This window comes from Callithrix jacchus, chromosome 6 (assembly GCF_049354715.1).
Source record: "Callithrix jacchus isolate 240 chromosome 6, calJac240_pri, whole genome shotgun sequence".
NCBI classification, from domain to species: domain Eukaryota; kingdom Metazoa; phylum Chordata; class Mammalia; order Primates; family Cebidae; genus Callithrix; species Callithrix jacchus.
This window is the reverse complement of record NC_133507.1, coordinates 105,972,076-105,995,302: the sequence shown is the minus strand read 5'-3', so window position 1 is coordinate 105,995,302 and position 23,227 is coordinate 105,972,076. Positions and strand designations below refer to the sequence as shown.

At 38.2% G+C, this 23,227-nt stretch overlaps 1 protein-coding gene across 50 annotated transcripts in view; it reads left to right on the top strand.

Annotated features, from left to right (window-relative positions):
* CLASP1 (cytoplasmic linker associated protein 1) overlaps positions 1–23,227 on the top strand; it is a 289,654-nt gene that overhangs the window by 209,685 nt on the left and 56,742 nt on the right. For 18 of the 50 annotated variants that reach the window (XM_054257721.2, XM_078328016.1, XM_078328009.1 and 15 more), the window contains 4 exons: positions 13,559–13,662; positions 15,810–15,833; positions 17,145–17,389; positions 20,540–20,603. In XM_054257721.2, coding sequence (XP_054113696.1) covers positions 13,559–13,662; positions 15,810–15,833; positions 17,145–17,389; positions 20,540–20,603 — 437 coding nt within the window. Of the gene's footprint in view, positions 1–5,836; positions 5,945–10,371; positions 10,435–13,558; positions 13,663–15,809; positions 15,834–17,144; positions 17,390–20,539; positions 20,604–23,227 lie in introns of all 50 variants that reach the window. The other 32 variants (XM_078328012.1, XM_078327989.1, XM_035305127.3 and 29 more) reach the window with 4 other exon arrangements.

Genomic DNA, 23,227 nt, shown 5'->3' with positions numbered 1-23,227 from the left:
CCACAGTGTTTACAGTGATGTATGAGGCACTTTGTTAGACCTGAGAATTAGAAGATACATGAGATAGATTTAGATTCTGACTCAAAGAGCTTGACATCTATTGAGGAGAGGTGGAAATGTAAGACAGTGTGACAAATACTATAACAGGGTGCTTTGGCACCATAAAGAAAGGAGTGTCTTAGACCCTTGGCCACCCCAGATTTCCTGCTAGGGGAGGCTGCCCAGAATAGGTTCTGTTTTCATGAGGTACGAGGTGGAATTGGTCCTGGTGGGAGAAGAGGGGAAAGGTGTTCTAGAGGAGAGAGATGGATCTGCAGAAACAGTCAGGCAAAAGGCAGCCACAAGTAATTCATTTAGCTACTGTACAGGAAGTCAGAGTCACTTGAGTGGGAGTGGAGGGCAGAGAGACTGATAAGAGTCCAGTTCATGAGACTCTCTGAAGGCCACCTTGGCTACCAGAAGGCAGGAGCGGATATTTAAGAATGGGTAAGATTTTATTTGAACTCCTATTTCCAAAGCAGGCAGAAAGTATTTGGTGGTTTTATTAATTCTCTATGATGCCAAATCTTTATTGGCATCGCGTAGGGTGGTCTCTGAGCTGACAAGTCATTTGGGTGTTGATGTGGATATAACCATAGAAAAGATTACAGCTGGAATCTGAATATTATGGCTGATTTGTGTTTGGAAAATGCATTTGATTTCAAATGTAGATGTTAGGTTTCAGCTGTCTTTTTTCATAGTTAATTGTTTCATTTTATAGGATGTCTGTTTTCAATCCATGTTAGTTTTATACATTTTAAAGATTCTTTTCTGTTTTGGGATTTTCTTTTTATATTATTAAAGATGCCATTTTAATCTTCTTCCTGAAATTGGGAAATAACCCAACTTCATTTATCTGACATAATTCTAATGTGCTCCATGGTTTTAACTAAGAAGTTTGTGTTGTATGTGGTTGAAAAGACAACATTTCATACATTTTTAAAACAGGTATTATGGAACATCGGTAGGAACTGAAGAAAAGGTGATTACCTTATTTGAAAATTATTTGAAGAAAGTTATTTCCCTGATGCTAATTAAAGGGATCAGTTATGTTTAGAGCTCTGAAGTCATACATATGGTTCAGATTAAAGAAGATACTTTATTTAAATTTCTACGCATTGTGAGAATATATTCACAAAAAGAAATAAATATTAATATAGCCAGGCATGATGGCGTGCGCCTGTAATCCCAGCTACTTGGGAATCTGAGGCAGGAGAATCACTTGAACTCTGGAGGTGGAGGTTGCAAGTGAGCCAAGATCATGCCATTGCACTCCAGACTGGGCAACAGGGCAAGACTCCATCTCAAAAAAAAAAAAGGAAAAGAAATGCCAGATATAGATGATGGGGGGATGGAGGCAGCAAACCACTTTGCCATGTATGTACCTATGCAACAGTCCTGCATGATTGGCACATGTACCCTGGAACCTAAAGGACAATTAGAAAAAAAAAGCAATATATATGAATAAAATACATTTTCATTTTTTTCTATAGTACTCCTTAGACGTTCCATTTAATAGGGTGGCAGACATAATAGCATTATTCAGTAATAGATTGTGTATTACTGTTATCATTTAGTATACACTGGGTATATGTCTGTGTTTCTTAGCATTTGACTCACTGTATAGCAGTTTTCAATATAATTGTTAAAAAAAAAAAAAAAGGGAATATCTTTTAGTAATATTTTCTATAATTCCCAAACCAACTAATTCAACAGTTTTAATGATGGCTAAACTAGGTTTGGAATTTGCACTGAGAATTAATTTCTTTTTTCATTTGTTTTAAAACTGATGCCAGGGTTCTTTTTTGGCATTTAAGTTTTCTTACACAAAACAGCCTGTAATTCCTGTTTGAATACTCAAGAAGCAAAATATATCCTTGCTACTCTCCTTTTTCTTGGTGATTTGTTCCCCCATAAGCTATCTGAGTAGGAAAATATGTTCGTAAATGATTTTATTTTTGTGTGTCTTAAAGATAATACTTTATAGATACAATAAAGTCATATAAATCACCAGTATCTATAGTGATTCTATTTTGGAATTTTCCCTTGTTTCCTTCTGCCACTCATCTTTGGAAGGGCTGTGAAAACACATTTGACATTTTTGTAACTTATTCTGTGGATGTGTATTTAAAATGTTCTTAAGGTTTTCCGGTTAAAATACTTTGAGATAATTAAACATTAATAATAGTTCATTTCAACTGTGAAATTAGACTACTGTCTAAGACCAAGACATGAAAATGTCTAGACCAGAGAGACATCTTATGTCTTTAAGTTCCAGTTGTTTTTATTAATTCTCTTCTGTTCTGCTTTTATGAGTCCTGACTGGACCCTTCCTTAAAAGGTAAAAGTAAAGATTACCATTAAAACAAGGAAGTAGGGTAGAGTGTCTATCAAAAAATGAAAACCAATCAAATGGATTTTTTTATGGCTTCCCAGCATTTCATGTAAGCAGAAGACCCCAGAGCTACCTAGCAATACTGCTTTTTTAGGAAGTTCATAGTACAAGTATGTTTTCCTTGTCTGTGTCTCTTATTCCTTCTCCTCTGTAACATATTTTCACATAGAACATTTAGTTTGGCACTTAAAGAGACAAGTTATTTGGTAGGTTTTTTTTTAGATTTGTTCACCTAATTAATTCATTTATAAAAATCATTTATATACTGATTTTAGGCCAGGCGTGGTGGCTCATGCCTGAAATGCCAGCACTTTGGGAGGCTACGGCAGGTGGATCCCTTAAGGTCAGGAGTTTGAGACCAGCCTGACCAACATGGTGAAACCCCATCTCTACTGAAAATACAAAAATTAGCTGGGTGTGGTGGTACATGCCTGTAATCCCAGTTACTTGGGAGGCTGAGGCAGGAGAATCACTTGAACCCAGAAGGCGGAGGTTGCAGTGAGCTGAGATTGCACCAACAAATTCCAGCCTGGTCAGCAGAAGGAGACTTCCTCTCAAAAATAAAAAATAGGCCAGGTGCAGTGGCTCTTGCCTGCAATGCCAGCACTTTGGGAGGCTAAGGCAGGTGGATTGCCTGAGCTCAGAAGTTTGAGACCAGCCTGGGCAACACAGTGAAACCTCATCTCTACTAAACTACAAAAGTTAGCCAGGCGTGGCTGCATGTGCCTGTAATCCCAGCTACTGGGGAGGCTGAGACAGGAGAATTGCTTGAACCCTGGAGGCGGAGGTTGCAGTGAGCCGAGATCATGCCACTGCACTCCAGCCTGGGGGCAGAGCAAGACTCCCTCTCAGTAAATAAATAAATAAATAAAAAATTATACTTATTTTAAATCCTTCTTTTAGATTAGTCTTTCGACGTAGTATTATAAGTGAGTTTGTATTTCTCTTGTGTTTTAAGTTATTTAACATTTGAACTGTTAATGTCACCACTAGATTTATTTTAATGAGTAAATGATGCCAAGGCTCTTGAGGTTTAGGGTAAGTATGGTCATATTTTCACAAAATCATAAACAAAGAATTATTTTTCTTTATACTGCTACTAACCGTATGTTAAAGGAGAAAATCAGCTCAAATGGGTGAATGAACTCTCCCTGAGTGAAATACCAGGGGGGTAAACCTTGTTAAGAAATTTATGTGTGCTGTTATTTCAGATTGTGTCTGTTTACTGCTGTTAATGCTTTTTATTGTCTTCACAAAGCAGACTCAGACCAAAAAGAGAGCATTTCTTTCCCATTGTTCTAGCATGTATATGAACTTAAGGAAGGGGGTAGGCTGGGAAAATTTCAGAAGTAATAAGGCAAGAACTATTAAGAAAATGCTCAACTAAGCATGCACTTGTTTAAACAACTATCAAGACTTTTTATTGCTTTTTTATTGTTTGTTTTGGAGTGGGCAGTAGAATAAGACAAAATTTTCATGTGTACTCTTCAGCTAGGGACTTGGAAGTAGTTATGGATGTGCATTATCTCATAGTATACCCTTCTCATTTAAAGTGAGGGGACATGTTCTTTTTCCTCATTTTCCTAATGGGAGGCTTGAGACCCAGAGAGGACTAGTGGCTGGACCAGTGAGAGCATGGAACTGGAAAGGTTATTTTTTGACTCAGATTTGGCCTTGGTTCTCTAAAGATGAGTAGGATGCGTGGTATTGCTGTGTACATTCTAGGAAGCTTTTTCATATTGGTAGGGCCAGTACATACTCCCTGGTTTTTTAAGGATTTAATTTGGCATCTCCTCCTTTTGTCATCATTGTAGGAGCTGTTTAGAAGGTCAAAAAGAATTGCTTATTCAATAGTCATCACTACTTTGAATGAAAATTCAGTGCTTTCATGTCACTGGCAAAATTAAGGAGAGTTTAAGACTTTCCGGTGAAGCCCCAGTAAAACCCTTTGGGTCCAGATTGTTGAGATTACATTCCTGTGCCTGATTTTTTTTTGGCCTGAGCAGTTCTAAGCATTTGCATATCACTTAAATGCCTTCAGAGTCTAGCTCCACTCCAGCACTGAGCAGCTGAGCCCAGTGGAAAGTTGGCTTTGGTTTTCCCTTTTGTATACTTTTTTCATCAGGGAGTGTTATGATTCTGGTTTATAAGATATTCTTATAGTTTGGCTATATACTCTTTGCTGTGAAATAATAGACTATGCTTGTTGCAGTATAGAAACATACTTGTTTTTATATCAGTGAAATCAAGTTGATTGTTTCCAAAATCTTGACATTTTTTTTCCAGCCCAGAAGTTGTAGATCCTCACAAGATGGAAACGTATGTTGTCCCCATCAGCTGTTATATTAGGCATTCCACCTACATATTTTTAATATACAAGATTGTTTTGGAGTGTTTTGCCAGTAATGTATTTCCATTTTCTCAAATTAAATGGAGAAACAAGGTATCCTGGTCTTTTCTGAGCTTCACAGCCAAGTTATTATGAGACCCTGGGATATTCATGCAATTCTGTCTTATAGTCTTGGTGTTTTCTAACATGAGAATGATTAACTTTATCCAGGTAATCAGAAAGTTATTTGCTGTTCCCAGGTCAGTAGAGAGATGTTTCACCCAAATACTGAGAGTATTGATCTACTTGCTGTAGCCCCAGTGTGTAAGACTGGATCAGTGGAGGTGCTTGGTAGAGACCAGAGGCAAATCATCTTGGATTCTCATTGAAAAAGCAGGGATAAAATGTTGGGATCAATAAAGGAAAGGATAACTGTCCCCACTTTTTATATCTGCTGGTTTGGAGAATTGGATATGTTTGAAGCATCTACACGATTACTTGGAGTGGGTAGGCTCTCTGGTTATGTCAACCCTTATGGCTTCTCTTGGTGAAAAAGGCCAACCTGGGAGCAGTGAGCCCTCTTCCTTTTCGTTAGGTAAGTTCATGGACTTCAGTGACCAGTGTAGTTATTCTGTTCGTTAATCCAAATTAAATTACCTTTCTAAAGAACAAGTGTCTATGAATACAGCTTTGGTTTTTTGTCGTTTTGTTGAGAAGTTTGCTAAACTCATGAAAATTGATCATTCCTAAAAGGCTTTTGATCTTGTATTTTCTGATGCCAGTTTGTTCTTTAGAAAGATTTCTTTTCACTTCTTACATTTAGGTAATTTCACTTTCATACTAAAATTCACAGCTTTCTGAGGCATTGAGCATAATCACGTTTTACCTAAACCCTCCCCTGTTGGCATGTCAGTCAGTGAGACCTCAGCGTGGATAGGTGGCTCAGTCATCAGAACTCCCCAGCGTGAACAATGTCATAATTACATTAACCAAATGTGACTGACATTTTGTGAGTTTTTCTGTCTTCATTAAACTTGTTCACCTTCTCTGAAACCCTTCATGCTGCACACTAGCACGGAGCAGCCGTATCCCTCGACCCAGCATGAGTCAGGGGTGCAGCCGCGATACCAGCCGTGAGAGCAGCCGAGATACAAGCCCTGCTCGGGGCTTTCCTCCACTTGGTGAGTACATGTAGGTGCTGGCTGAGGAGCAGAGTTCCTTTCCCTGCTCCACATGCTTGTCCGAGACACTGCTAGGTGGAATGAACTGCTTTTCCTCCTCCACTGTCCTTGTGATCCTTCCTTCTTTCTTCCCTTTTCCTTAGTTACCCTCTGTTGTCCCCCTCTGCATGCTTGAATTTTGGCAACTTCGAATTTTTATATATTAGAGGAAAAAAACACCACTTCACTCTGTGCTATTGTCATTGATGACCACTTGCTCCCAGGCAAGCCCATCTGTGTGGCAATTTCTAACCTAAGGCAAAACTCAGTGGAAGTTAGTTGCTGCTTAAAAGGAAAGTTAATCCAAAGTTTATCCTTGGTCATTGAATTCTTACAATTTATCTTTAATTTTACTACAGATCAGTCTACATGTAATTTAATTCAAAGAAGGAATCAAAGTGCAATTGCGATAATGTTTAGAAAAGTAAATGAGTTTTCTTTTTAGTGTTAATAGTCCTGCGCCTTCTCTGAAATGGACATATAATAAACCCTTTTTAGTTAGTATAAACTGTTAATGCCCAAAAGACATCTGTCAACACATTTTGTGCAAAGGAATATTTTATATTCAATAATTATTTTTCACTCCTGCATTAAGTACTGTACAGCTGTCCATTTTTCTCTTGATAAGCATACACATAGAAACCATTTTATTGTAATTAGACCTAGACCTGAAATTATGTGGATCTGTGGACTCCAGCAGTCTGCTAATTTTAACTACCTAATTATATAACTGGTCTTTTGAAAACAATACATGTCACTACAAAAGAGGGATGTTAAATCAAAAGCATAAGGTCTCAATATTTGCCTCTACCTATCTCCTTCTAAGGTCATTCACTTCTTCTGATCTTTTTTCCCTAATCAGTATCGGTAATCAAAATCTAGATATATTTATTTATGACCCATTGTTCTTTATGAGGTTCTGAAAAAAGAACAGGCAACCAGATGCTAAACCAGGTAGTACTAGGCCATCCCCGTGACTTAGTGAGGCAATACCTGTTGTGAGTGTTCCACCTTGTTAGCATGAGCCTTTGAGTGGGGCAGCATACCTGTTGCCTGTCACATATTCCACAGCAGTCTGAAGCATTACAGCAGAATTCTCAATAATCAGAGGTGGAAATGATGATTTTTTTTTTTTTCTGAATGAACTGGTGATTTTTCCTTTTAAATTAAGGCTTTATATCTTTGCATCCTTGCTCACTATTTGACCTTCTGAACAACCTATTATATGAGTAAACAGTTCAATTTTTTATTGCTTATTTTGTCTTTTAGAAGCAATTCAGTGTTTTCCTTTCAAATATGTACTGTTATTTTTGATACTGTATGTGGAAACATCCTTTGGAATCTGGCATGTGGACCAGGCAAGGTGTGCTGAATTCTTGAGATCCTAATTGAACTCTGCGTGGTTGAGTGAATCTTGTCTGTTTTGTCCATTGTTTGGTTAAATGGATCTGCTTAGCTGTCTTGGTGACAACTCAGAATGTTGAAATGTGTAATTGCCATTACCAAGGCAGAAGGTGTGGGTCCTCACAAACTCTAGCATCAGCTCATGTCTTCTGTTGTGGTCAGGGCAATAGTTAAGCTCTTTGAGCTAAATTTTTGTATCATGCCTTTCCCTTACCTTGGGTTAAACCTGACCCTAAAACTTAGGTCCAGCAAGAACAACAACATTGCTCATGTGTACCCACACCATGTGGAGCAGTCAGCAGGCATAATGCCTGTGGTCCCTGTTCATCCTCTGGGACAGGTATTATCATCAGAGTCTTAGGGAGAATGAGCTACTTTCTCAAGATCACACAGCTAAATGGTGGAGCCAGGGTTTGGATTCGGGTTTGACTTCAAACCTGCCTCATTTGGAATTAGTTCTGATAATTCAGTGTCTTTCATTTGTTCCTTGAAAATGTATTAAGTGCTTGTACTGAGGCTTCTAGGGGGTGGTTGGAAGAGGTTTCTGAGTCATTTATTTCCAGGCTTGGGGTTAGGACTTGGGAACTTAAAAGAACCCAGAAGATTGTTGTCCTCAGGGGAGCTTACTACACATCCTCTGAAGGTTCCTTCTTTAGCTCATCAATTTTAATCTCTTCCCACCCCTTTTGGAAATTAGTGAGATTGTATGTTAGGGCTTCTTTGAATCCATTTATATAGCCGACTTTCTTTAACAACAACAAAAAAAGAATGGAAGTACTTATATTCCAGTGAATATATATTTTCGAGTTTGCATTTTTGTTGTTTTGGACCATTTTTGATGGTATGAATCTATATGGTTATGGTGATCATTGTTGATTAAGGGAAATCAAGGGCTCTAGGACTGCTATAAATTAAGCTTTCACATAAGTGGGTCTACCTGGGATTCCAGTGTTGGGTGATAACTTGAGAATGTGACAGAGGACTCATTGCATAGCAGATTTCTTTTATAATATTCTGTTGAAAATGAACCAAAGGACCATTTTATAAGGAACCTATATATCAGGTACTGCTTAAAAACTATTTCAGACTAAACTATCAAGACAGTGATGTGCTTGTACAAAAATGTATAGTTTTCTTCAGTCTTAACACTAGATATTTCACCAATTTCCTTATTTAGGGAAAGTAATAATTTTATAATATTCGTTGCCAATTTATTTTTAATTTTTGTGAATCTCAAGAAAAAGATATTTTCCTTTTTTTACAAGCTGGTAAAAATGTGTCCTTATTAACCTGGTAATCTTTGCTATTTAATACCACATGTACCATAGAGATGTATATTTTATAAAGTAACATGGACCTTAAAAAATTATATTGAAGAATTTGAGGTATTGATATTTTATGACTGAATGTGAGAATGTTAACATGTACAGGATACTCCAGTAGTATGGATGAAATGTAGCACTGCTCAGCATCAGTTTGTTAAACCTATGAATTTTCTGTGGTATAATACTGTGAATTTTTCAGAGTAATGACTGGAAGCATATTATCTTTTGTTTTTCCTGTTGTGGAAAAGCCGTATGTTACATGGAACTGTGGTCAATAAGTTAATGTTTTGAATCCAGTCTTTATTTCTTAATTATTTCTAAAAGTTGTTTTCTTTCCACATGAGAACAGAATTTAGCATTTATTTCCTCAGGTCGATGAATTAATCTGCTCATTAAGAATGCTTGTTAATAAAATGGTACTCTAATGTCAGATTGTAAATTGTAGGTTGCTCTTACCGTTACTGCCACCACCAGCACCACCACCACTAACCATTGTTTAAGTGCTTTATAATCTCTTTTAATCCTCTCAGTAACTCCCAAGAGATAGGTACCATTAACCATTATTAGCACCATTTTATAGATAAGATGTTGAGACACAGATAGATTTAGTACTTTGCCCAATGTCAGTCCTATGACTAGTTGTGATCCAACCAGGGTTTACAGTTGCATTACTTAGCTGGTGCTCATAACCAGTGTACTGTAACTGCCTCTCCAAGGAAAATCATTAAACTTAATACAACTAAATTTCCAGCAATTACACAAGTACTAATAATTAGGATATGGCCAGGCATGGTGGCTCACGCCTGTAATCCCAGCACTTTGGGAGGCTGAGGCGGGCACATCACTTGAGCCCAGGAGTTCAAGACCAGCCCGGGCAACATAGGGAGACCTCATTTTTACCAAAAAAAAAAAAAAATGCTGGGTGTAGTAGCACATCTCTGTAGTCCCTGCTGCTTGGGAGGCTGAGGATAGCAGATCTGCTTGAGACTGGGAGATCAAGGCTGCAGTGAGCCATGATGGCACCATTGCACTTCAGCCTGGGCAACAGAGTGAGACTGTCTCAAAATAATAATAATAATTAGGATATTTATGCAACAGATCAACAAACATTTTGACTGGGGAAAATAGAATTCCAATTCTTGAACTCCCTTCCTGTAATTTCATTTTATTTCTGTCGAAGTAACATTATGAACTTTTATGCTTGTTTTTGGTGCATGGTTGCATATGCATCACATACTGTTAAAACATCTTGTGAGCTGAGTTAACAATCCGTCTTACTGCCATCCCACTCTGGGATAAAGACAGTGCTCGGTGACTCCTGCTGTTCTTCATGTTGCATATTTCCATACTGGCTGACGGAGGCTTCATGGCGTGACTATAACCTTGGAGTCCGAGTTGGTTGATGCATACTTAGTTTGGAGCACCTTTAAGAGTGCCTTTGTTGTGCCTGTGTGTTTAATAGCTGTGTGAAAGCCAGCTGGCCACCGTGGAGTTTGGGGATCGGCACTTGCTGTCCATTCATATCCAGCACCATTTCTTCTCATGAGAAAACATGGCCTTGTTGGTAGTGGTCCCTGCATTTCCTTTGGACTGTGGCATTTTCTGTCTCTAGTACTTCTGTGTTAATCCTGTGGGTGTTGCCATTCCTTTTACCTGCAGCCTCTCGACGTCATTCCAGGTCCACTAGTGCTCTCTCCACTGCTGAATCTGTTGGGCAGTCAGGTGAACAAGTGCTAACTGCATGACTTGGCTTCTTCATATGTTCTAGTTTCACACCCATGTTAACATTTGTTTTCATCTGTGTCGGCTAGCACTTAGCATGTATGCACCTCATATTTTTTTCCCTAATGTGCTTTAATTTTTTTAAGTTATTGAATGTTTATAGTTGTGTTAATAGGCTGTAGATGCTTTATAGCCTGTTTGACAACATCGTTTCTCCAGTATTCATATTTATGTTAAAACAAAACAAAAAGCAGGGAAGTACTTCCCTTCCTGCCACCCTGACCCCTGGAAAATAACCAAAATCAGGTATTCTTTAGGGTTCCTGTGGGGCAGGGGGGCATGGATATCATCTAGTAGATTCTCTCAAAAGTCTTTACTACAAATAAACTGTCACATATTAATACTAGTTATGAATGTCAGGTTCACATTTTTTGAGGTAGCACTTAGTTACCAGTGTTGCAGATTATAGCAACATTTATATATGTATGAAAATAAGTGTATTATTCTGAAAGTTTTATGGAAAAACAAGATCAGCATTCGGGTAATCAAGTCAGGCCAAAGGTATCCTTTGCAGCCTGCAGACTCCAAACCTTCTCTCTCAGCTCTGTTTAGCAATACTCAACGTCCACTGGTTAACCCCACAGTGGCAAAATGTAAGCAAACAGTAATACATCAATTTGTTAGATTTAATGGCATTATTTTTGTATGCTAACAGTCCCTAATGACTATAGTTTTCTCAATTGATTAAGACATAATCTATGAATTTGCAGACCATTCATGGTGACAATTGTTACCGATTCACCAAATCAGGTATTTTCTCTTTTCTTCCTCTAAATGAAGCCAGCCATGTTTTTTTTTTTTTTATTTTGAAACAGGGTCTCACTCTGTTGCCCAGAGTGTAGTAGCATGATCTCAGGTCACTGCAACCTCTGCCACCTGGGCTCAAGCGATCCTCCCACCTCAGCCCCCCAAATAGCTGGGACTATAGGTGTTCACCACACCCAGCTAGTTTTTGGGTTTTTTTGTAGAAATGGGGTTTCATCATGTTGCCCAGGCTGTTCTCAAACTCCTGGGCTCAAGCAATTTACCCACCTTGGCCTCCCAAAGTGCTGGGATTACAGGCAAAGCCACCATGCCCAGCCTGCTATATATTCTAATTATATACACTTCCCTGAAGATTAGGGGCCAGACTGAGAGCATAGTCATATGTATTCATCTCTTAGAAAATTGAACTTCATAATTGTATCAGAGCCTGGAGAATATGGAACAGATTTTACTCTGGTGAAAACATAAAGCTTACAATTTTGCTTAGATCCAGATAAACATTTCCCCTTAAGATTTGAAATTCAAATTGTCTATGATATGTATCAAATGATCTGTAGTCACTGTGTGTGGCAAAGCTGTATGCATCTTGGAAGCACAGAATAATTGCATTGTTCTTAGAGTTTTAATTTTGTGTCTGAAAAATCTGTATTCTCCCCGGAGCAAGAATTGCTGGCATGAAATTTTTTTTTTTTTTAATTTTATTAGACTTCATTTTATTTAAGTTTATGCTGGGTAATTTATAAATGGCTTATAACTGAATTACTTTCATTCTGTTACTCATAAATCTACTATCTACCCTTTTTTAATGAAAAAAAATGAACAAAGATCATCTATAAAAATATGTGCACAGTAAATCTCACATTTACACTTGTTTTGTATTTCAAGTGATAAATATAGATAAATGTAATTTTTAATGGTCCTTTTTAGTTTACATGGCACATTACCTTTTAAACATAATGGCTAAAATGACAGTTGGAATGACCAGCAAATTTATTAAAAAAGGGGATAGTATAACATACAATTTTTTTTTTATAAAAATTCATGACTATGTAACTGTATTGATGAACAGTATTTACATTTTTCTCTCTGTGGTAGTGGAAGGTGTAATGTTTGAAATTGACATTTTTAAAAAGCTAAATAACAATTCACTTTTAAAGTTCATCAGTTTTGTAGGCACTGTCTTGTTACATATCTAAAATTTTAAATACATTGTTATATAGGAAAGATTGATTCATGTAAAATAGATAATAGCTTCCCTATTATTCTAGATGCTTCTAGAATATGGCTAACGTAAAGATTTTCCTTGTCCAAACGATGTCTTATTTGTTAACACAGAGAAAATATTTTATCTTAACATTTTTCTTCCAAAGGTTTTTATACATTAGAATTTTAAATAATTTTTTTACTGGTAGATGATGTATAGCACACTTAATGAAGATATGACTTGCACTGCCTTTCTTCTAGTATAGTTTTAATCTCCAGCATGTTCTAAGGAAGGTTGGTTAGCTGATTTAATGGGACTTTGAAAAGTGAGTTTGCATTTCCATGATCACTAACAAGTTTAAAATAGATACTTGAACTACTAAAATTTGTTTTAAATTCTTTGGATTCTTTCTATTTTATTTGTATAAAAATTACCATTCTAAATTATTTGAGGAACCCAGGTAAAACTTATACCCATATTACCTAAATCTTTAATGTTCTGCAGTGAAAGTGCTAGATTTTTTTGGTGATTATTTTAATAAATTGATTTTTAAGTAATTTTTGTTGACCAAGGAATCATGAAGAACAAGCATCTAAAACTGAGTTTAGTAGTAGTAAAACATAGTGACATTAACAAAACTTTGCACAGAAATCAATTTAACTCATCTGTTTCCAATTTTAATTTTTTACCACACATTGCATTAGAACTCTTATGAAACCATTAAGCTTTCTAATTAGTTTCATCAAACATCAGGGCCACTTTTGCCTCTAAAGGGAAAGCTAAATAGATTAAAAGACTCAACTTATAGCCCAGCTTCCTTTTATAATAAATTACCCCTTCTCTCTCATGTCTCAGAAACTTTTCAATAATAAAATATTATTTTTGAACAATTTCGAGTGCCAGTGCTTTGTGGCACATAGCATTAAATGTAAGCAGCTTAACCTCTACCACTGGTAAAGAAGTCAAGTGTAGTTAAAATTGGCTAGAGACTTTTCAGTGCTTCTGTCTACTTGGTGGGAAGAGGCAGGAGTTCTTGCAAGGAATGAGATTATCTGAATTAAAGTGACACATCTTTTGCTTTTGTTTTTTAAATAGATCGGTTTGGGCTTGGCCAGCCAGGAAGAATACCTGGTTCTGTGAATGCCATGAGAGTTTTGAGCACAAGTACAGACCTTGAAGCTGCTGTTGCTGATGCTTTGGTAAGAGGCACAGTATGTATGTAAACAGAGCCTCTTTGAAATACTCATCTGCATTTCTCTCTGTCTTAACAGGAAATTGCCCCCAAATCAGGTTACTAAATCATCTTTGATACTCTTTAAAATTGTGTAACTGTTGGATAAATGTGTATTGTTATTGTTTGCTGCTTAAACTTTTACCTCTGCTCATATAAGTGAAAATGGACTTTACAGAAAATATTAGGGTCAAGTATTTCTTATCCGTGCTCTTCAGTATCAAGGAGCTTTTGATGACATTGGGCTTCTCAGCTGTCACTGGGCTTCTTTTTTTTCTTTTTAACCACGTTTGTTTGTTTTTTTTTCTGGCACTTCTTTTTTTCCATTCTGTTGCTTCTGTTGCTTTACAGAGTTTGATGGCATAACCTAGACATTTTTCATAATAGTAGATAATAGAGTTTGAGGTTTGAAAATCTTGCATTTATTCCATTACCTTGTCCGTATGATTTTATGTTGTTTTTCCTAACTCTTTGAGGATGGGAAGCACTGGTAGAATATGTTTTTGCATCATTATAGTGTAATATCTGAAAAACATAAATCATCATGGATCCTTTAATGTTTTGGTTATACCACAAAGTTCCTTGGTAGAATCAGCTTGTGGTCCAATTGCTTATTAAAGATGCATTTTAGCTAGTCACACAGTCTCTTGCATATTCCGGTTTATGTGATCAGCATTTGAAATGGGTGTTCTTTAGAACTCTGATCACTGGCCTTGTTTTTGCTGTTTTAAGATTTATTCTCTTGTAAGGCAAAAAAGTATGTAATATTCTGCTTTTAGACTCTGAAGTTTTTAATCCAGCCATGTTTTATCAGATCACCATTCTATAGTTTATGGCTATGGCAATTCCAGTTTTCATTCCTTTTTCTCTTGCCTTCATTTATTCTTCCTCAGTCAGGTTCTTTGACGAGTGTCTGTGAGTAAGCAAGTTTGCTGCTCTCATAATGCTTTTCCTGTAGGTAAACTGCCTGGCCAGCTGTATTCCTCAACCTTATGTATAGAAGGACTTTTTTTCTGCCAGGCGCAGTGGCTCAAGCCTGTAATCCCAGCACTTTGGGAGGCCGAGGCCGTTGGATCACGAGGTCAAGAGATCGAGACCATCCTGGTCAAAATGGTGAAACCCCGTCTCTACTAAAAATACAAAAAATTAGCTGGGCATGGTGGTGCATGCCTGTAATCCCAGCTACTCGGGAGGCTGAGGCAGGAGAATTGCCTGAATCCAGGAGGCGGAGGTTGTGGTGAGCCGAGATCGCGCCATTGCACTCCAGCCTGGGTAACAAGAGTGAAACTCCGTCTCAAAAAAAAAAAAAAAAAGAAGGACTTTTTTCTGATAGGTGCTAGAGTTCAGGGTAACTGCTCTAACCATGGCTTTAAGAGTCAAGAGCTGGAACAGAATTTGCTGAAGCTGTTTGTCTTTCTAAAGTTGCAGAATTTAGAATCTGTCTCTTATTTGTTCAGAGACCCTGGGAAGTAGAGGTCAAAGGAGTGGGAAATGATGGATGTGAAACCCTTAGTTGACACTTCCACTTAAGTCAAGGGAATTTCTTAGTTCTTTAAAGAACTGCATAAGGGAGTGTGTGTAAAGTTCTAGGAGGCAGAATAGGACTTGAGAGTTTGAGCTTTGGCTTAACTTGACTTGAGCTTTCCTCTGAGCTCTAACTCCCATTAGATTCATGCTGCCCTTGTTACTTTTTGTCCAAACTATTTAGTCTCTCCAAGTGACCTGCTTCTGAAGAGAAAACACAGAAATGGTACAGAATCCTTGCCTCACTGACTGAATAGACGCCACAGGGCCAGACAGAATGTCTCAGAGAAATAGATAGTAGAATTAATGGTGACCTTAGAGATTTGCCTCACTGGTATGGGAAAAGTTTTAGCAAAGAATTACAGCAAGTTACCAGAAGGTCTTCTGAGACATGAAGGAGGGTTAGAAAATGCCATTTTGACAGCATTTTTTATTATTATTCGCTTGATATGAAACGCTTGCTAACCTGTATTTTTGGTTTGCTAAAATATATTTTGCTGTATACTTTTTTTGCAAGAACAATCCCTACATATGCTTCTGACATAATTCTCTATGCTTTTTCCCCATCCTTCAATATTTTCCTGCCTACAGCTGTTAGGAGACTCCAGGAGCAAGGTACCAGTGCTTTAACTTTTGTTTTATAACTTTATTGCTTCTGTTGCAAGTATATTTCTTTTAGAAGCTAGTGAAAACAAAAAAAATACGGTGTAGTATAGAAATTCTGGTTTATATGGTTTTGTTGAAGCATAACAGTGATTCACCATCATTGTTGCCTCATGGTGGAGTCAGTCACCTTTCATGTACATCTGTTTTGGTATTTATTTTAAATGTTAAGCTCTGCTGCTTCTAGTAGTGTTTCATTTTATTAACACAGTTTATGCCTATTCTTACGTCGTCATGATTTCATAAATGGATTTATCAGCATTTTTCTTATTTTAGGAGTCTGATTTATGTGTGACCATGTAATCTGTTATGCAAGCAAAAATGCTTTTGACAGTAAAAGGGGGATGCTATTAATAATTATGTTAGGACGGTACACTTATGGCAGAGCAGTCCTGAGAATGTTGGATTAATAATACGCCATATTATTAGAGAAGTGTATTTGTATGGTTTAAGCCAATAGCTATTTGTTTTGCTTTTTAAAATTCTATATAGTTACTGTTATGTCATATTTATGGGTATACCAGTTCTGTATTCAGGGTCAGTGAAATGAATAAAGTGGGTATTATAGTCTACTTTAAAAGAAGCCTATTCATGTTTCAAAACCCTAAATCTTTAATGCAAGTGGCCAGGAGTTTGAAACCAGCCTGCACAACAGAGGGAGATGACTTAGGAATTCTTTTATGTGGACTACTTCTGCCACTTACATTTCAAATTCTGGCTTTTATAGGAAACATAAATATTCAGAAAAGTTTGCCCATAGACTATGCTCAGGATATATTGCTTTTGACTGGGGAGGGGCTGTTGGCTGCACATATTTGCAGTGTTCCAGGTGCCCAGCTGGAATATTTAACATACAATTTTATTTAAACCTCACAACAAGCCTGTATGATAGGTATAACTATTGTTGTCTTAAAGATGGGGAAACTGCAGCAAAATGCTTAGGAGGCTTTCAGAAGTCACACAGCCCAGTCAGTGTTGGCACCAGGATTGTGATCTGTCTGTCTTCCTGTAAAGTCCACACACTTTACTAGAGGCCACACTCTTTCCTCCCTACTACAGAGTGCTTTGCTTATTAGTTATTTTACCTAATGGAAAACTGCTTTTCTGTTTTTATTTCCCTAATCTATAAGCACAGGAAAAGCGTGTCTGTGTGTGTGTCATTTTACACTTAACTTTGTTGTAGATTTTGTTTGGTACGACTCATGGTCATTTCACCTTTCTATTTCGTCCTCAATCACTCCCACCCCTCATTGGACCTATCAGAAGAAGCCTGTGAGGAGGAGGTATGAGCCGTATGGGATGTATTCTGACGATGACGCCAACAGTGATGCCTCAAGTGTTTGCTCTGAGCGCTCATATGGCTCCAGGAATGGTGGCATTCCCCATTATCTGCGGCAGACTGAGGATGTAGCAGAAGTTCTCAACCACTGTGCTAGTTCAAACTGGTCAGAAAGGAAAGAAGGGCTTCTGGGCCTGCAGAACCTACTGAAGAGCCAAAGAACACTGAGGTGAGGACCACAGCAAGAATATGAGCTACGTTTGAATCCCTTGTTGGACTCTTCAGGGGCTTAAAGGGATTCCCTATAATTAACAGAGTCTTAGGTCCACTTGCAGGAACCGGCAAGATGACTAAGATACAGTCCTTGCCATCCAGAGGCTTTGAAATATCTGGCAAATATATCTTTTTCTCGAGATGGAATCTCACTCTGTTGCCCAGGCTGGAGTACAGTGATGCGATCGCGGCTCACTGCAGCCTCCACCTCCCAGGTTCAAGCGATTCTTCTGCCTTAGCCTCCCAAATAGCTGGGACTACTGGCATGCACCACCACACCTGGCTAATTTTTGTATTTTTTAGTAATGGGGTTTCAGCATATTATTAGACAGGCTAGTCTCAAACTCCAGACCTTGTGATCTGCCCACTTCGGCCTCCCAAAATGCTGGGATTATAGGCGTGAGCCACCGCGCTCAGCCCATGTGGCATATATTCTACAATTTATTAGGTTGATAAAACATTTAGGGTGGATACAGTGGCTCATACCTGTAATCATAGCACTTTGAGAGGCCAGGGCAGGAGGAGCACTTGAGCCCAGGAGTTCGAGACTAACATGGGCAACAAAGGGAGACTCCATCTCTATAAAAAGATGTAAAAAATTAGCCGGATGTGGTGACATGCATCTGTAATCCCAGCTACTTTGGAGGCTGAGGCAGGAGGATTACATGAGCCCTGGAGTTGGAAATTGGCAATGAATTATGATTATACCACTGTGCTCCAGCCTGGGTGGCAGAGCAAAACCCTGTCTCAAAAAAAAAAAAAACAGACTGCATATTTGGTTCTCTGATGTTTCATATTTGTCCAGTAGATATTATTTGAGAAATTTTGGTGTACAGTATGCAATTCAGGTAGAACAAAAAACAAAAACTGCAGGTTAGTATGGTTCATTATGCTTCAGGGTCCTGGATAAAATGTTTCAGTCTCGGTCTGGAAAATTTTGATATACATGTGCATATATTTAGCTTATAAATGTATGTAGTAAGGAGATAACAAAATGGAGTCCTTCAAAATATTAACAGCATTGTCTCTTAGATGGATTGTTTTTGCTTTTTTCTTTGTTTTTGTTTTATAAATTTTCTAAAATAAGCATGTATTACACATACCAAAAAAGTATATGGTTATACCATATTTTGTCAAATCTAAGGCACTGTAGACACCCTTATTTTTATAACCCTTTAATAAATGCTGTATATTAAGCCATGACAGTACAAATACGTCATTGATTATAAGATGACTCTCAATTAGAGAGAAAGTTAAAACAAGAAAAAGGAGATGTGAAAGGGAAGTAAGAAATGAGCAACTAGCCAGGCGTGGTGGCTCACTCCTGTAATCCCAGCACTTTGGGAGGTCGAGGTGGGTGGATCACAAGGTCAGGAGTTCGAGACCAGCCTGGCCGGCATGGTGAAACCCTGTGTCTCTACTGCACACACACAGACACACACACACACCAACAACAACAAAAATTAGAAAAAAAAGGAATAGGCAACTTAGTATACATGAAATGCAATCTACTTTATCCTTGGGATAATTTTTATAAGATAAATCAGCTGTCATAGATGGGAATTCCTCTTGGATTCTGGAAAGCGAAGTGGGCACAGGCTGATGAGTTGCGGAGCCCTCATTGTGGCTCTTCAGTCAGTCTGACTCCACCCTCCTGTACTCAAGTCTGCCCCACATTATTCATCTGTTCGTGAAGATGATACAGGAAGTGTTGTCATGTGCCTTCTGAAATGCAGGCATCCTATGACACTCTAGTGACTTGTCAGAAACAAAAGATGATTTATGGCTATTGTTCCTCAAGAATGTGTTTAATCCTGGTGGTCCCACTTTGTAGATTCTTAGTGTTCACCGAGTACCCATTGAATAATCTCTAGAAATCTGTCGGTCGGCATCAGTCTAATCTAGGTCACATCATTAACAATATTGGCGAGTCCTTGAACCAACTGTTTATCCGCATAAACGGGGATTACTCAGGGATGATTTGTGGAAAAGAAGACCTTTCTCTCAAACTTTAAACATGGGACTCAGTGATAGTCAAGGACCAGAAAAGGCAAAGGGCACCAATGTGAAATGAGTGTTTGCTTTGTCCTAGGAACAGTAGAAGGTACAATGTGTTATATTTTTTAATTCTCTCAGCAACCATGTGACATAGTCCTTATCCTGTTTTACCAATGAGGAAAAACACAGGCTTAAAGATAGCAGAGTACTTTCTTATTTATGTATTTTCGAGATGGAGATTCGCATGTCTCCAAGGCCGAAGTGCAATGGCACGATCTCGGCTCACTGCAACCTCCGCCTCCCAGGTTCAAGAGATTCTCCTGCCTTAGCCTCCTGAGTAACTGGGATTACAGGCACCTGCCACCATGCCCTGCTGATTTTTGTATTTTCAGTAGAGACAGGGTTTCATCACATTGGCCTGGCTGGTCTCAGACTCCTGACCTCAGGTGATCCACCTGCCTTGGCCTCCCAAAGTACTGGGATTACAGGTATGAGCCACAGCGCCCGGCCCAAAGTACCTTATTTACAGCAGAACTGAGATTAAAATCCAGGTCTGTCTGACCCCAAAACATATGCTGTTCTGTTTTTTTCCTTTTTTTGTTTTTACCTCTCATCACAATGCAGGATAGGCATGCTTTTTCGAGTTTATTTCATTGCTTTTCAGTTGTGGCATGTGGAAAACACAGCTGAAATAAAATGAAAAGGATTTGGTACATAGCCTTGTCACTTCCAGATATGTGAGCTTGTACCCACTCAGTCTCAGTTTCGTCATCTTAAAATGAGAACAAATCTCTTGTTTTATCTTCCTGTTTGATTTAGCCATAAATTAAATAAGAGTTTGTGAAAAGACATTGTTATGTAGATATAAATTGTGTAAAGCTTACACAGTTAGTTGACTAATCAAAAAAATTAGCCAGGCGCGGTGGTGTGGACTGGTAGTCCCAGCTACTCGGGAGGCTCAGGTGGGAGGATCACTTGAGCTTGGGAAATCAAGGCTGTAGTGAGCTATGATTACACCACTGCCCTCTAGCCGGGGTGATAGAGTGAGACCCTGTCTCAAAAATAATAAAAGTAATAAATTCATTGATTTCTGTGTTATTTCTTCTAGTCGAGTTGAACTGAAAAGATTGTGTGAGATTTTCACCCGGATGTTTGCCGATCCTCATAGCAAGGTAAGTCTGGAAGTCATGCCTGCCTTATCTATCTCCCTGCATGTCTGCGTGCTCTGTGTGATATACTACCCAAGAATGAGAGAGAATTCCCTGTAGTGCAGTTCCCGCCTTACAGAGTAACACCAATTTCAGCACTAGTTTATGTTACACGTTTTAAAAATAGAATTCTTAGAAACTTAAATGTGCGTAAAATTAAAATTAAATAAGTGTGCTTCAAGTAAGAGTTATCAGGGAGAGAATCAGATGGTCTTTCTTATATTTTTCTATGTCTCCTGTTAGCCAAACAGTGAGGTAGGTGCTATAATATATAAGATTATATTATAATGTCATGCATGTTTTGATGTTAGAGTAATGAAGCAAAATAAGTATATAATTATTTTTGTATCAATATATCCTCATAGGACAAGACAGAAAAATGAAAGTATTTAATTTAATGGATTTATTGGAAAACCAGGTTATTTCTTAAAATAGGATTTTGCTGTTCCCAAGAACTTGCTGAATGGTGATCACTTAGCTAGTGCCCACACCTCCTGAGGGCCAAAGGGAACACTAAGCCTGAGGAATGCTTTTTTTTGACGAGAGAGTCCCAGCTGAGGGGGAAACACCCATGAGTATGGGACAACACTTTCCAGGGGTGAGAGAGGGGCTTTTTACAAGAATTTACTTGGAGTCTAGGTTTTAAATAAATACCATTATTTGGGAGAAGACCCTTAGAGACTATCAGATACTTTTAAAGGAAAAATGTGGAGAGCAAGGTGAAAATATAGGGAAAGGGGTAAAGGACAAAAGTAAACTGTATGGACACAATCCAGACAGAAATGGATAGAACCTTAAATAAGCAGAAGCCGATCTTTAATGCTGACATGCAGGATTGACTACAATTTTCCTAGTAAAGATGATCACCTCCAAGTTGTGCTGAAAGAAAGAAACCTGTGATGGCCAGAAAGCCCAGCCAGTTATTGTCCTTGAAATATGAAACATTGATCCACCCATTCATTCACCCAGTCATTTAACATTTACTGAGTACCTGCTCTGCGGCAGGGATACAGAAAGCAAGATACGGCTCTAGCCTTTTGAGGTGCTCATGAGAGTAAAGGGGAGTGAATGCAAGGGTTCTCCTCCCCTCCTCCTCCAACAGCTCTCCTCACTATCAGTCTTGAAGCATGTCTTAAATTTTCTGCTCTGACCCTCACAGCAAAGTCAACATTAACAATATTAATAAAAATTCCCCAGGTGCTCATGCCTGTAATCCCAGCACTTTGGGAGGCCAAGGCGGGCAGATCACTTGAGGTCAAGAGTTCAAGACCAGCCTGGCCAACATGGTGAAACCCTGTCTCTACTAAAAATACAAAAAAATAGCTGGGCATGGTGGCATGTGCCTGTAATCCCAACTACTCAGGAGGCTAAGGCAGGAGAATCATTTGAACCTGGGAGGTGGAGGTTACAGGGAGCTGAGAATGTGCCAGTGCACTCCAGCCTGGACAGCAGAGTGAATCTCAATAAAAATCCAAGAAAGACTGAGTCTACAGGCCACATAGATATCCAAAGATAAAATTTATCAATATTTTTCTCTACGATAGTGTTAAAAGCAGTAAGATTTAATGCATAAGCATAATTAGAGTCTTAAGATTTATAACTTAAGAGCTATTAGATAGTTTAGAACATTGATAAATTTCTGTTACTTGTCACCCCTAGATTGCCGATTCAGAAGCAGAATGTGAGGATAAAGAAGGAAATTTGTTTCCATCAGAAGTCTCTTGTACAGTGAGTTTGGAGGTCTCAGTTTAGTTAATATTTTTTAGCTGCCTGTAAGCTAAGCCAGGAATCCCATAGCTAGGGCTGAATGACTTTTTTCCTGAGCTGTTTCACAGGCGACCCCTGGTGGTGAATAGTTGCTGTGGTAGAAATGAGGCGGTATAGGATTCCTGGGTTGTCCAAAGTAGAACAAGTTTCATTAACAAGGTAGGGAAACTCAGTGCTACTTTTCTCTCTCAAATTGGTTCAGAGATATTCCAGTATGGACTCTATTTCACCTAAGCAAAAATCATTACACAACAGCTTGAGAATTTTGTTAATATATTTTATTCTGAGCTGTAATCATCTATTACTTTATAATATCTGAAATAGGCATACATCAAAATGTCTGATGTGAAAAGCAGTAGCTACACAATAGTGAGTAGGTGTTTTTATTAGCTCATTTTATAATAGTGTTTGTTGACTGTTAGTGAATAAGAATAGCATTAGGACAAGAGGATTTGTTGTTAAAGAAAACCTTCAGGATTAAAATCAGAAAAGTTAATTTCTCTCTGTGCTGCCTTTTAAAGGTTTATATTGAGGGAGGAGAGAATATTTCATCCATTTGTAGCCTTTTCAGGTTTTCTGTAAAAAAAAAAAAGCGCATGAAAATTGTATTAATTCACTGCCAACTAACATGGAATTTGTTTTGTTGCATGGCCTGGTTTGCGGTGGAATTCACAACAGAGAGTAAGTTCCATTCCTTTTTCCTTTATCTGTTTTCTGCACTACATTTTCCTTCTGTGCTATGAACAGCCGGTAACAGGGTTAACCTAAGTTACAAGAGGCTGGGCAAAGCACGCATGGGCATTTTGAATGTTTTGCAGGGT